At 48.3% G+C, this 14,720-nt stretch overlaps 1 protein-coding gene across 6 annotated transcripts in view; it reads right to left on the bottom strand.

The window, feature by feature from the left end:
- Window positions 1-14,720, bottom strand: part of PPP1R9A (protein phosphatase 1 regulatory subunit 9A) — a 100,049-nt gene that overhangs the window by 20,053 nt on the left and 65,276 nt on the right. For all 6 annotated transcript variants that reach the window (XM_027848805.1, XM_027848806.1, XM_027848807.1 and 3 more), the window contains exons 4-8: window positions 14,333-14,437; window positions 11,264-11,399; window positions 3,893-4,048; window positions 2,786-2,839; window positions 169-398 (exon numbers count right to left, since the gene is read on the bottom strand). In XM_027848805.1, the coding sequence (XP_027704606.1) occupies window positions 169-398; window positions 2,786-2,839; window positions 3,893-4,048; window positions 11,264-11,399; window positions 14,333-14,437 (681 nt within the window). The remainder of the gene's footprint in view (window positions 1-168; window positions 399-2,785; window positions 2,840-3,892; window positions 4,049-11,263; window positions 11,400-14,332; window positions 14,438-14,720) is intronic.

Raw genomic sequence — 14,720 nt, 5'->3', positions numbered from 1 at the left:
ATAGAACACAGTGCATTCCTGCAATGGATTACAACCCCCTGATCCCTGAGGTCTCCCTCCCCCCCCCCCCCCCCTCAGTCCTCCCCCTCCCCCCCACCCTCAGTCTCCCCCCTTCCCCCGCCCTCAGTCCCCCCTCCTCAGTCTCCCCCCACCGCCCCTCAGTCTTACTTTTGCTGGAAGTCCTTGATGAGCTTCTTGGCCTTGTTGTATTTTTTCTCCAGGGCCTGGTACTGGCTCTGCGTCTCCTTGAGGTGCTCGTTCACCGTGTGGCACAGACTCTGCGCCTCGATCCAGTAACTCTCCAGTTTCAGCATCCTTTCTTTATTCTCTTCGATGTTCTGTTGCAGCCGGGTTTTTTCCAGTTCCCACTGCACCTTCTCATTTTCCACAGCCTGGAGCTGGGCAGAGAAAATGCCTCATTCAAGGCTCCATCACGGAGAAGCCGAGCATGGCCCCAGGATTCACAGCCCCTGCAGGTGTGCCCCTGAAGCTGGCTGATCCGGGGCTTGGAGCAGCGGGATGTGCCACGCCCTTAGGAATACCCATGCTACAATAAATCAGCCAGCGCCCTCCACAGTGCAACATAAATGATTCTGGTGACACTGAGAGTCCGGAGAGGTCCTGGCGCCCAAACCCGCCACCAGCAGATGGGAAGTCAGTTACCAGCCCAAAGCCATATGGCTTCTCGGGGGCATTACAAGGAGCCGGGGGGTTACAGAGGAGCAATCTTGAGAAATAACACTCATTGATGTTAACCCAGAATGCACTGTGTCCTATGCGCTGGAATGGCTAGTCACAGAGCATGTGGGCAGACATGACCGGAGGCTGGCTCCCTGTCTGTTCTTTCCCTTGCAATGGGAGGGGGTCAAGCTGGGCATGCTGAGGACTGCCCATCTGTGTCAGTGCTGCGGGAAGGGGGGCACAGAAGCCTGGGGGCCCCGCGTTCTCCAACCTTTATGAATTTCAGGTTTCCGGGACGGTGCGTGAGCTCCCTTGGAGACACAGCTCATGATCCCAGGGCCAGGTTTCCCATTTTGAAAAACTAATCTTTTTTAAAAGCTCCCTTTCCTAGCTAGGGCCAGAAGAGGGGCAGCTCCCACCACCGCTTGGTTTTCTGGGCTCGGTCCCTGAGCGGTGCTTTGTGCGCCAGCTGTTGGCTAACTAAGCACTGTTCTCTATCACATGTTACTCCTAGGGCTCAGCTGGCACCACAGACAATGCAGAGATGCATCTAAGCTCAAGAGCTACCTGGGATGTGGGCTGGACACCCCACGTAGCCACGAGAGCCACGCGAACTCCGCTCCAATGAGAGGAGAGAGAAACCGAAATCATGTCTCCTGAAGTTAAGAAAGAACAAAATCGGAGAGCTAGAAAGAAACTCATCCTTAGTCTTAAGACCATATTAAAAAAATCGTAAGTGAGACTGCAAAGATATTTGCAAACTTGAAAAAATAAATTATTTCTTCCACAGGCACACATTGTGAAAACTGGGCAGGTCCCCAGCAGCCCCGCGAGAGCTGCTTCTTCCTTCCTTCTTCAACCTGCACCAGAAACACTGAACTGGTTTTTTCTTTTTTTCTTTTTTTTTTAAGGCAATTGGGGCTAAGTGACTTGCCCAGGGTCACACAGCTAGTAAGTGTCAAGTGTTTGGTGTGAGGCCGAATTTGAACTCAGGTCCTCCTGACTTCAGGGCCGGTGCTCTATCCACTGCGCCACCTAGCTGCCCCTGGTTTTTTCATAAAATCAAAACTGCCAACCCCCCTGAACTTTACACAATTTTAGAGCATTCCCGCCATACAAAAGCAAATGTGTTTTGAACTATCTTGTTTTAAAGATTCAATTACTCCCATGGAAACCCTTTTCCTACTAAGGATGGGTTAAACCAAAAAAGCCCACAGGGCTCCTACTGGTGCCACTGATGCACCCTGGGAATGGATAGACTTTGGGTAATTACAAGGAAGATGTTGCTTTAGGCATGCCAGCAAGTACCCTCTGCACACCCTTGGCCACTGCCTCCCTCCTCCTCAGGACACCCAAGGCTCGATGCCACCCTGCCATGTCACTGCTGCCAGGGTGCATCATGGTACTGCCATGACACCGCCAGCGGGGTGCCCTTCCACATCACTGACACCGCCAGCGGGGTGCCCTTCCACACCACTGACACCGCCAGCGGGGTGCCCTTCCATATCACTGACACCGCCAGCGGGGTGCCCTGCCATACCACTGACACCGCCAGCGGGGTGCCCTGCCATACCACTGACACCGCCAGCGGGGTGCCCTTCCATACCACTGACACCGCCAGCGGGGTGCCCTGCCATACCACTGACACCGCCAGCGGGGTGCCCTTCCATATCACTGACACCGCCAGCGGGGTGCCCTTCCACATCACTGACACCGCCAGCGGGGTGCCCTGCCATACCACTGACACCGCCAGCGGGGTGCCCTTCCACATCACTGACACCGCCAGCGGGGTGCCCTGCCACAAAACCACCATGACACCAATAGCAAGGTGTCTTACTCCAACACCCCCACCAATGTGCCCCACCATGTCACCACCAGTAAGGAGCCCCGCCAGGACACAACCACTGATGTATCCCACCATGACGCCACCAATGAGGTACCCTTTGATACCACAGTGACAGCAGTAGTGAGGTGCCCTACCCCAACACCCCCAACAAGTAGGTGACCCATTGTGACACCACCAGTGATGTGCCCGCCTCACCATCACCAGCAAGGTCTCCTTGGATACCGCCAGTGAGGAGCCCTGTCACCTCGCCCTCCTTACCTTGTTCTTTAGCTTCTGGATCTCAGCTTCCGTGACCGCGTGCTTGATCTGCAGCTGAAAACCAAAGAAAGACAAGGTGGATTCTCCTGGGTGGGCAGCAGGCAGCCCCACACCTTCCCAAGCCTCCCAAGGCCTCCCTGGGGGAGGGCTGGGAGAGACCAGGGCTGGCCGAGCTGGCCTCAGGCCGTCCCTGGACAGAACAGGATGACCAAGGGGAAGGGGCGCTGCCAGCCTAGGACACAGGTGCCGGGGACCAGGTGAATAAGGGAATTGAGCAGAAGGCCCCGTGGTTGTGTTCCCTGACCCAGGGAGGCCTGAGTCACCCGCGGGTTCAGCTTTCACTTTATCTGAGGTAAAAAGGCTGACACTGGCCAGGAAAGGCGCCCCTCCCACCACTCTGCCGCCTGCAGGGTTTCTGAAGTAAGGCTCCTGGGGAGCCGGGGGCCACTCGGCTGGTGCGCCTCCACAGCAAATGACCACTCAGTCAGTCAACCTTCCCTGGGCCCAGCAGTCTGGTACTAAGCATGGAGATACCAAGAAAACCCTCTGACACCCAGGGAGGTGTGTCAGTCTCACAGGATTCGAACCCAGGGCTCAGATTCACAACCTTCTACTGGACCACCTTGCCTCCCAATCTCCCAAGCAGGGCTTCTCTCAGACCAGTGGGAAGTCCAAGGTCATCAGACCACCCTCAGGGCTTTAGGAGACAGGGAATGACACGCTTTAACACCTGTCCTCCCCCAGGGACAGTGAGGGCAGAATGTCCCCTGAACACAGCCAGCTCACTCTGACCTTTGTGGCAGTGCCAGCCCACCCTCCGGACTCTGCCTGCCTCTGTTCTGCCACCACTGCTGAAAGGGCTCTCTGGAGAAATGCCACCCCAGCCTCACAAGGACCAGGACCTCCTGCCCCCTGGCAAATCGTCCCCCTCTGCCAAGGCCCAGGGAAGGTGAAAACAGCCCAGTGACTGGCCAGAGCAGCCAGGCAAAGGGAGGGCCTTCAGTGGGCCTGGCCCCGAGCCCTGCGTGAGGCAGGGCGTGGCAAAGCCACCCTACAGGACAGCTAACTGTAGCCTGCAGAACAGGGGCCAGGCCTGGAACAACTTACTTCTTTGAATTTGTGACTGAGTTTTCCAGTATCCAGCTCTGATGGGGAGAACACGTCCTCATTCTCTGGCAGCTCAAACACTTCAATGGCCAGGTCCCTGCTGGGAAGGGAGGGCCCTCCTTCGTCATCCTCCTCATCAGTGGCATACTCCCCTGTCTGAAGGGAAGACAAGGTGAGAACTCCCTGGCCAGCTGGTGATGTGTGAGCGGCGGGTCACCTAACAGCAAAGGAGGCAGCCCTTTGGGTACGGCAGGCAGCGGCCGGGGTCACTCTCCAGGGGCTGCCGCAACAGGAGGAGGGTCGCACGTGCAAACATCCCCGCGGAGAGGGAAGGGCCCAAAGGACGTCCCCTAAAGGACATCCCAGGTGGGGAGAGAAGAGTCACCGAGGCCCCCCTGCCACGGGAGCAAGTCGGCATTCGAGGAAATCCCGCCGGTGGGCCAACCCCATTCACTCAGATGCGAGCACAGGGAGGCCCAGGGAGGGCCTCGGGAACGGGGGCTTCTCAGGACGACAACAGAGCTGTGGCTGCCTGCCCGCCTCCCCCCCCCCCCCCCCCCCCAACATGCTCTCTGCCAGAGTCAGACCTCGCACAGCCCTGTGTGCAGAAAGGCCACATCAGTCCCGGCTGCAGCCGGACCACGTCACTCACACACATGCGCGCGCACACACACGCACACACACTGGTACAACTACAAACATGATACACACGTACACACACATATATACTCTCTCACACATACACATTTACATACTGGTACTCACACACGCATGCATTCACACATGGGCACACAAATACACATTCATAAAGACACGCAAGCGTACACACATACACATCTGTATTCACATACATTCCCTCAAACACATGTGTACACAAAAAGACATCCTTGTACACACAAATACACACATATACATGTAAGCACACACATACATATACAAGCACACCTATACATACATACACACATCACACATACTTGTATTCATACACATGTACACAAATACATTCACACATTCAATGCTACAAACACAAGTACACGTTTATAGTGACACACATGCAGAAAAGCAGAAATATTAAATGTACCCTTTTCAGATCATGATACAATAAAAATTATATTAAATAAAGGGTCATGGAAACAGAGACTAAAAATTAATTGGAAACGAAAAAAAAAATCTAATCTTTAAGAATGAGTGGATCAAAGTGCAAATCAAAAAAAACAATCAAGAATTTCATTAAAGGGGATGACAACAATGAGAAAACATACCAAAGTTTATGGGATGCAGCCAAAGCAGTTCTAAGGGGAAAATTCATTTCTCTAAATTCTTACATCAATACAGAAAGAGTAGATCAATGAATTGGGCATGCAACTAAAAAAACTAATAAAACAACAAATTAAAAATCCCCAATTAAACACCAAATTGAAAATTCTGAAAATCAAAGGACAGATTAATAAAATTGAACCACTGAACTAATAAATAAACAATAAACTAATAATAAAAATAACAATAAAATAAATGACAGGTAACATAATAAATATAATAATATAAAATATAATAACTAATAAACTAATAAAGAAAACTAGAAGCTGATTTTATGGGGGGAAAAACCCAATTACAAAACAGATAAACTATTAGTTCATCTGATTTTAAAAAAGAAAAGAAGAAAACCAAATTACCAGTATCAAAAATAAAAGGGAAGAATTCACTACCAATGAAGAGGAAATTAAAACAATTATTAGGAGCTATTTTGCTCCATCACATGCCAATAAAGTTGATAATCTAAACCAAATGGATGAATCATTACAAAAATATACATTGTTCAGATGAATAGAGAATGAAATAGAATACTTAAATAACATAATCTTAGAAAAAAAATTAACAAACTATCAATGAACTCTCTAAGAAAAAATCCCCAGGGCCAGATGGAATTCACAAATGAATTCTACCAAACATATGAATAACAATTAAATCCAATATTATGTAAACTATTTGAGAAAACAGATGAAGGAGTCCCACCCAATTCCTTTTATGACACAAATATGGTGCTGATATCTAAACCAGGAAGAACCAAGACAGAAAAAAAAGTATAGATCAATTTCCCTAATGAATATTAATGCAAAAAAATTAAATAAAATACTAGCAAGGAGATTACAGCAATATAGCACAAGAATCACATACTATGCCCAGGCTGGAATTTATAACAGGAATGCAGGGCTGGTTCTGTATTAGGAAATGATCAATATAACTGATCACATCAATAACAAAATGAACAGAAATCATGATTATCTGAACAGATGCAGAAACAATTCTACCTAAGTTAATTTTCTTATTCAGTGCCATACCAATCAAACTACCAAAAATTATTTTAAAGAGCTAGAAAAAATAATAACAAAATTCACCTGGAAGAGCAAAAGGTCAAGAATATCAAGGTAATTAGAGAATAAAAAACTGGGAAGAAAGATGGCCTAGCCATACTAAATCTCAAACTGCATTATAAAGTGGTAATCATCAAAACAATCTGATTCTAAGAAAATTTTTAAAAACAAATGCTAAAAATTATTGTTTAAAGTAATGGGGGAAAATAAAAATAGTAAAGAAATAAAAATAAAAGATTTAAAAATCAATTTCAGAAATACAAGGAAAAATATTTAAATAAAAAGAAATAGCGTGATGGATCAGTGGAATAGATTAGGTACGCAAGATACATAGTAAATGGCCATAGTAATCCAGTATTTTATAAACCCAAAGATCCAAACTCTTGGGACAAAAATCACTATTTGACAAAAACTGGGGGAGGAGGGGAGGGGAATGAAAAGCAGTTTGGCAGAAATTAGGTATAAACCAACATCTCATACCATACACCAAGATAAAGTCAAAGTGGGTACATGATTCAGACATAAAGGGTGAAACCGTAAGTAAATTAGGGGAGTATGGAACATAGTTTACCTGTCAGATCTACAGAGAAGTGAAGAGTGTATAACCAAACAAGAGACAGAGAGGAACATAGCAGGTAAAATGGATAATTTTGATTGCATTAAATTAAAATGCTTTTGCACAGACAAAACCGATGTAGTCAAGATTACAAGGAAAGCAGAAAACTGGGAAAATTTTTACAGCAAGTTTATCTGATAAAAGCCTTACTTCTCAAATATGTAGATAACTGAGTCAAATTTACAAAAATATGAGCCATTCAAATGATAAATGGTCAAAGGATATGAACAGATAGTTATCAGAAGAAGAAATCAATGCTATCAAGTCATATGAAAATATGCTCTAAATCACTATTGATTACAGAAATGCAAATTAAAACAACTCTTGAGGTACCACCTCATACCTATCAGAGTGGCTAAAATGACAGGAAAATAAAATGATAAATGTTGGAGGGCATGTGGAAAATCAGGGACATCAATGCACTGTAGGTGGAGTTGCGAACTGATTCAACCATTCTGGAGAGCAATTTGCAACTATGCCTAAAGGGCTATAAAACTGCGCATACGACTACTAAGTCTATAACCCAAAGGAATCAATGAAAAGGGAAAAGGACCTAATTGTACAAAAATATTTATAGTAGTTTTTTGTTTTTGTTTTTGTTTTTTCTTTTGTGGTGAAAAAGAATTAGAAATTGAGGGAATGCCCATCAACTGGAGAATGACTGAACAAGTTGTGGTAAATGATTGTGATGGAATACTATTGTGCTATAAGAAATGATGAGTGGGATGGTTTCAGAAAAACCTGGGAAGACTTATGTGAACTGTTGTAAAGTGAAGTGAGTAGAACCAGGAAAACACTGTATACAGTAACAGCAATACTGCACGATAAACAACTGTGAAAGACTGAGCTACTCTGATCAAGACAATGGTCCATGACAATTCCAAAGGATTCATGAGGAAAAATGCTCCCCACCATCAGAGAGAGAATGAATGGACTCTGAGTGCAGATTGTAGCATATGATTTTTCACTCTTTATTTTTCTTACTTTTTGGCAACATGGTTAATGTAGAAATATGTTTTGCGTGGTTTTATAAGTATAATGGGTATTGTATTTCTTGCCTTCTCAATGAGGGAAGGGATGGAGGGAGGGAGAGAATTAGGAACTCAGAATAATTTTTTTTTAAAATTAAGGGGAACAGGGGTGGCTAAGTGGCACAATGGATAAAGCACCAGCCCTGGAGTCAGGAGAACCTGAGTTCAAATCCAGCCTCAGACACTTGACATTTACTAGCTGTGTGCCCCTGGGCAAGTCACTTAACTTCACTGCCTAGCCAAAAAAAAAAACAATTAAGGAGAACAAAGGAGAATGACAAGTGGAAACATGACTAATCACAAAGTGCAAGTAACCATTTGGCACAAACAAATTTAACCATTTAACTTTTTCCTTCTTTGAATGTATTTTTACTTAAAAGAGGTTTTTGAGACCATTTTATCCTTTTAAATCTTGAATAGGTTATGTTACCTGAAACTGGAAATTTTCTTCTCAGTTTCCTTTAGTTTAGGTCTTTTCCACTTTAAAAAGGTTATGATTTCATGGTGTTTTTTTTAGGCAATTGGGGTTAAGTGACTTGCCCAGGGAAAATTGAGACACTAAAGCACTGTTGGTGGAGTTGTGAACTGATTCAACCATTATGTAGAGCAATTTGGAACTATGCCCAACCGTTTATAGCAGCTCTTTTCTGGGGGCAAATAACTGGATATTGAGGGGACACCCAGGAATGGAGGAATGGCTGAACAATTTGTGATATATGATTGTGATGGAACACCATTGTCCTAGAAGAAATGATGAGCTAGATGCTCTCAGAAGCTCCTGGACTTCCACAAATGATGCAGAGCAAAGTGAGCAGAACCAGGACAACAGTGTACAACTGTGCAATGATCCATTGTGAGAGACTTGACTCTTGTCACCAATACAACGATCTGAGACAACTCTGGGAGCCTTGTGACCAACACAAACATTTCCAAAAAGGATCACATCAGTGAAACCATGAGCTTGCACTACCTTCATTTTGCTGAACTGAATCGAGGGCCTGATTCCACAACTCGAGCACCCGAGGACAGTAGGGGGGCAATGGGGAGAGCAGTGGCCGTGAGTGCCACAGCACCCCACAATGGAGGCCGCTCACCCCCCAGTTTCCTTTGCCTTGTCCATGGCTCTCTGCCCCATTTGCGCAGGGCACCTGTCTGGAGATCAGCCCCTGATTCTCTCATCACTGGTCACAGGTCCACTCACCAGCCAATGAATCCTTGAATACCAACGGACTCCCCAGACACTTGGCTGCTCCAGGACTCATGACCTCCCAGAGTCCCTGGGGCAATGTTGATGCAGGTGGCATGGGCTCTGGGGCAGGAAGAAGCCTGGACCACAGAGGGCTCTGAACAGCTTCTCCTCTGCCAACTGGCCCAGGTCAAGTACACTGTCCATGTGCCGTCCTGCTGGGCTGCCCCCCCCATCTACACCTCCTCCCCACCTCAGCGTGGAGAGTGGCACATCTGTTCTCAGCATGCTTTTTATCTCTGTGACCACTGGATAAATAGGGGGAGGATGGAGATACGAGGGGAATCTGAGGAGGGAGGCTTCATGGACGCTGTGGGAGATCTGAGCTGAGTGCTGCAGAGAGACGATTCTGGGAGGTGGGATGAGAAGGAATGGGGGACATTACATAGAGGGTCCCCACAAAGTAGCCGGTGATGGGCTTTGCTACAGGAGGCTGCTGGACAGCTCACAGGGCTTGTGGGGGTGGCTCAAGGAGAGGAGGGACGGCCCGGGAAGCCAACAGTCGCCAGACACTGTGGGCTGGCCTGGCGGCCTTGCTTCATTCATCCAGAGGAAGGAGCCTGGACATAGAGGCACGAGAGGCTGGCACCACTGGCAGGTGCGTGGAGCAGGGAGGAGCTCTGGCCACACAAAAGACAGAGAAGATCCCCAAGGAGAGGGCAGACAAGTTTGATGACATGAAATTTAAGTTCTAGCACAAACAAATCTTATATAGGAAAAGTCAGTAGTGAAGCTGGTACCTATAGAAAAAATCTTCAAAGCAACTTTCTCTGACGAAGACTTCACTTCCGAGATATACAAGTAACTAGTTCACATTTTTAAGACAGAGCCATGCCCCAGGAGACAAACGGTCAAAGTGAGAACAGGAAGTTTTCTGAGGGAGAGAACCCAGCTGTCAACAGGCATATAGAAAACATTCATCGTAATAGGAGAAATGCAAATTAAAGCACCCGCAGGTGCCATCTCCCATCCAAAGAGGCGGCAAAGAGACAAAAGAGGGGAAATGAGAAATGCTGGGGGGCTGACGTCCTGCGGATGGAGCAGCGACTTGGCAAAATTCCTGTTCTGGAAAGTCATCAGGAACTAGGCTCCAGAAGCAGCTAAAACACGCGTGCCCTTTGAACCACTGATCCCACTCCTAGGCTCTTATCCCCGAAGGAATCCAAGAGAAAGGGAAAAGATCTATGTGGACAGAAATACTCCTAGCAGCTCTGCTTGTGGCAGTCAAACTGAGAGACTAGTGGGCATGCCCACCCATCAGGGAACGGCTAAACCCTGAGCAAATTCAGAAGACTTCCGGAAGGCCTAGAGGAAAGTGGGCAAAGCCAGCACAACAACACATGCAGAGACAACAGCAATGGAGAGAGAAACAACTCGGAGAGCCTCTGAGGGTGGCCGAGTCCAGAGGACCAAGGATGAAGTAGGCCACCCCCTCCCACCGGGAAGGGACACACTTAAAATGCAGAGACAGAGGCAGAGCAGGCCAAAGTGGGGAGGGGCGTCTGTCAGACTACGCGTCCACGTACTGAGGAGGAACGTGGATTGGCTGGTTTTGGCTACATGGAGGTAGTGGGAAAGATGGATTTTAAAAAATGCTTATTAACTGAAAAAACAAAAATAACACACTTTTACAAAATAGCCCCACTTCTCTTCTGCGCTGACTCCTTCAGCTTTGGGCTTCATTAGTCTGAAATGCCTTCAAGGCAGACACTGGTGACAGGCCAGGCCCAGCGAGCTCCCCCTCGGACACCTGCCCTCGCCCTCACTCCCACCCTGCCCTCCTGTTTGCCAAGGCACCCCTGACCCCTGACCTCTGTGCTCTGCCTGCCATGGTGGTCCTCCTCCCCTCCCCTCTCATCTTGCTTCCCTACTATCTCTTTCACACAGCACGGTCATCCACTTCCTCTGGACGTGATGGAAAGACCTCACCTTGTTGTGACCATGATCACAGGCTGCAGAAGCAGGGTTCGAAGAGATCTCAGAGGCCAATCTCCTTCCTTTTACAGATGAGGAAACTGAGGTGGGGGGAGGGGTATTTCCAACTGGACCCTCTGACCCAGGAGCGCCTCCTGCAGGGACCCCCACCCCGTCTAGAATCGGGCTCACCTCATCATCATCGGCGTCATATTGGCCGTAATGCTGCTCCAGGAGCTCCCGCTGACGCCTCTCCTGCTCCAGGGTCTGACTGATCAGCTGCGCCACCTCACTCACTTGTCCTGGCTTTTCTCGCCCAATCACAAACCTGTGAAGGACAGGGAGCACAAATATGGTCCCCACCCAGTCACTCTTAAAGACAGGGTCTCTGGGCTCTGTCAAATAGGCCAAGGGTACGTGGGTATCCCAGGGGACGAGAGCAGGGAAAGAGTGGATGGTACAACTGGGACGGGCATGTCGGAATGACGGGCTGGGTGTGGGGCCCCATGCTGGACAGTGACCAGGGGCCTCCAAGGACTCTCACTGCCCGGGTACCACACTGCCCGGGCAATGTTCAGGGAGGGACGAGAAAGCCGAGAGGTGTAGCAACTTCCCAGGCAGGGGATGACACCGGTGAGTCTGTCACAGACCTGGGAGAACCACGGCTGATGCTAGGTGAGGATGGTCAGGGCACAGGCTGTGACGAGAAGGGGGTGCCACAGCCTGAGAAACCTGCTTTACAAATAAGCTTCCGGTCTGGGGCTTCCCAGCTCACGTCTGCCTCTGCGTGCAGCCAAGGACTCGTCCCCCCTCAGCCCAACCTAGGGCCAAGGTGACTGGCATCTCTCCTGGGGGGGGTGCCCACCCTCCTTGGCACTAGATGCTGCTATGTCCAATCACTTTTGTGGTGAGCTCTTCCCCATAATTGTCACTTCCCTCTTAGCTGGACATTTCCCAACAGGCCTCTGGCTGTTGGTGGCTTTTATGAAGACTAGATTTCCTAGATGTTAGGGTAAATTCTCACAGAATATGTATGTGAGCTATGTCATTTAAAATGCAGATTTTAGTAAACTCTCCTGACACGCACCCAATGTGCTAGGATTGTGCCCAACCTCACACTGTCCTGGAGTCAGGACCAAGAAGCCAGTCAGGATTCAGAGGCAGGTGGGGTAGGGGGTCAAACTGAGGCACCAAAAACACACAGCGACGTAATTTCCACAGGGGATGGAGCTGGGAGCCCTCTCCTCCTTCCCTCACAATGCTGATAACCACAGACAGGTCTTCAGCACCAATGAAAAAGAATGTCTCATGGAGAAATCAACAAGTCAGTCATTCAACAAGCAATTACTGAGTTCCTACTGTATGCCTTCCATGGGGTGAGGCCAGTGAATCAAACAGTGACCAATGGGGGGTGACAAGGATGGGGGGCCAGGGGTCATGCACGAAGGTGCCCCCAGAGTTGCAAATGCAACCATGGCCAGTGCTGTCCCATGGGCCCCTCAGAGGCTCCACCCCAGAGGGCAGAAGCCAGGGGCTCAATTTGAGCTTGGCTCCTTTTCAGCTCCTGCCACAAGTGCAAAGGAGCTTGTGGCCCATGCCCCAGCATGGACTCTGGGGAGAAGAAGCCAGTCTCTCCAAGAAGGGAAAGCTGAAAGTGAGTCACCTGTGGCAGTCTCTGGAAACACCCCATGAGCTCCCACAAGAAGCAGGGATTCCCAGGACTCCAATATGGGCAGAGAGAGACAGCTAGGACCTGTAATTGCTCACTTAATTGCTCCGGCATCCAAAGAAGGATGCAGGTCCTCAGGCTGCGTCAGCCAAGATCCTAAGGGAACCGGCCAAAAGTCCTGGTGACCAAAGCGGTTAATGACAGACAGGAAACACCACCAGGAAATTAACTTCACTCACCTGAAACCAACTAACCCTTAAAACAACAAGTACCATGTGCCACAGGCACCTAGGCACTCAAGAGTTCTACACAATGAAACAATCACTCTGGCAGAAAATCACATATGTGAGCAATGCAGCAAAATCCAGCAACGCTTTCTCTACTAAGACACCAGTGAAACTCTTCTTGCATTGATACAACACTCTAGCACTTCCTTCTGCAAGGGCAGACAAGACTGGAGTGCTAACCACTCTTCTCGCCAGCAGGACTTTTCACTGAGGCAAACGCATAGCAAACTAGCAGGATCACCAAGACCGTCTGGTGCAAAGGGGAAGCAATCGGCTAACGGCAGCAGAATCTGCACTTAGAAAGATAAGAGAAAGGACAGTGGGATAAAAGAACGGGTTTCAGAACTGCATTGGCTAAGCTGGAACCCGGAAGGGATGGATACCACAGATGCTGTTGGTGAAGAAGCCCACCAGAGCACAGTAAAAATTTGGAAGTAGCAGAGAGTCAGGAAAGCTACCCAGAGCACCAACTAGTCTTCATGCCCAGTGAGCAGCTTGACAAGCTTAAATCAAGTCAGCTTGTCAGCAGAAGCATCTGCTCAACATAAAAGCTCCATTTGGCAGGGAACTTTTATGACAGTCCCTGAGACAGAGAAAAGAGAGGAAAGTTTACTGTCTCAGAGCTGTGAGTTTTCCTGAGTGCATGGATTTTTCTTACCCATGGGCTGCCTTAGCAGATTCTTCTAAGGGAGTGCCCACTCTCCCTTACAGATACCATACCAACTACATGGTTAAGAGAGGTAATACTCAAATTTATGTGTGAATTTTGATGTATTAACTAGCCCTGAATATTTTTAGAGGAATACTTGGGATATTATTATTATTTCTTTTTCCTAGTTGTTAAGTACATCATTCTGCTTAAGAGCTAAGAATGTCATTCTTGTCAGTGGCCGATTTTGTCTAAGGGGAAGCACCCTGGTTGGGGCTCTTTTAAGCTAGAAGTGAATAGGACGAGTACGTTCTTTCACAACAAGACCAGTTTGGCTGGACCACAGAGAGTGTGATGATGCTGAAGGGCTTTAAAGGCCAAACAGAAGGACTGGCATTTCATCCTGGAAGTCATAGGGTGCCATCAGAGTTTCTGCAGCAAGAGAGTGATAGGGCCATTCTGATGTCTCTGGGCTTGGTCAAATGACTCCTTTGTTCACAGACCCAATCATGGGCGGAATCCTGATGTCTGGCATTTCAGCCCCAGTCAAGGACCGACAGAGCTCCAACACCAGCCCTCTCCTTCATCCCAGAATCAAGAGCTGGAAGCAGGAAGCACCCCTCCCCCAACACAGTCAGCCTTCTGGAGGCGCTCACCTGACAGTACCCTTGGTGTTCCGGAGGACTGTGGCGGCAAAGTTCTGAGTGACTCCCACCAGGCTGATGCCGTCCACCTCTACAATCTGGTCATTGACCTGGATCCTTTCAAAGCAAGCACAGAAAAGCCAGAATGGGTTATTTTCCTTTGAAGAAACAGGGTCAGCCTGAACAACTTGTTTTTAAAGCAAAGAAGGCAACAAGATTCTTCTGGCTTTCTGACTCGTTACAGAATTGATTGAGCAAAGTCCATCAAACTGACGGGGAAGGGACATTCACCTTCACTACAGGAAGAAGCCTCCAGAAATGTCATCAGAGGTGACATTTCCACCAGCCAAGAGCCAGGCCTAACGTCAGTAAAGACTCAGAGCCAAGGCTCCAAGGCAGG

Source organism: Vombatus ursinus, unplaced genomic scaffold, assembly GCF_900497805.2.
Source record: "Vombatus ursinus unplaced genomic scaffold, bare-nosed wombat genome assembly UNPS02006874.1, whole genome shotgun sequence".
Taxonomy (NCBI): Eukaryota; Metazoa; Chordata; class Mammalia; order Diprotodontia; family Vombatidae; genus Vombatus; species Vombatus ursinus.
This window is presented reverse-complemented; position numbering and strand designations above follow the sequence as displayed.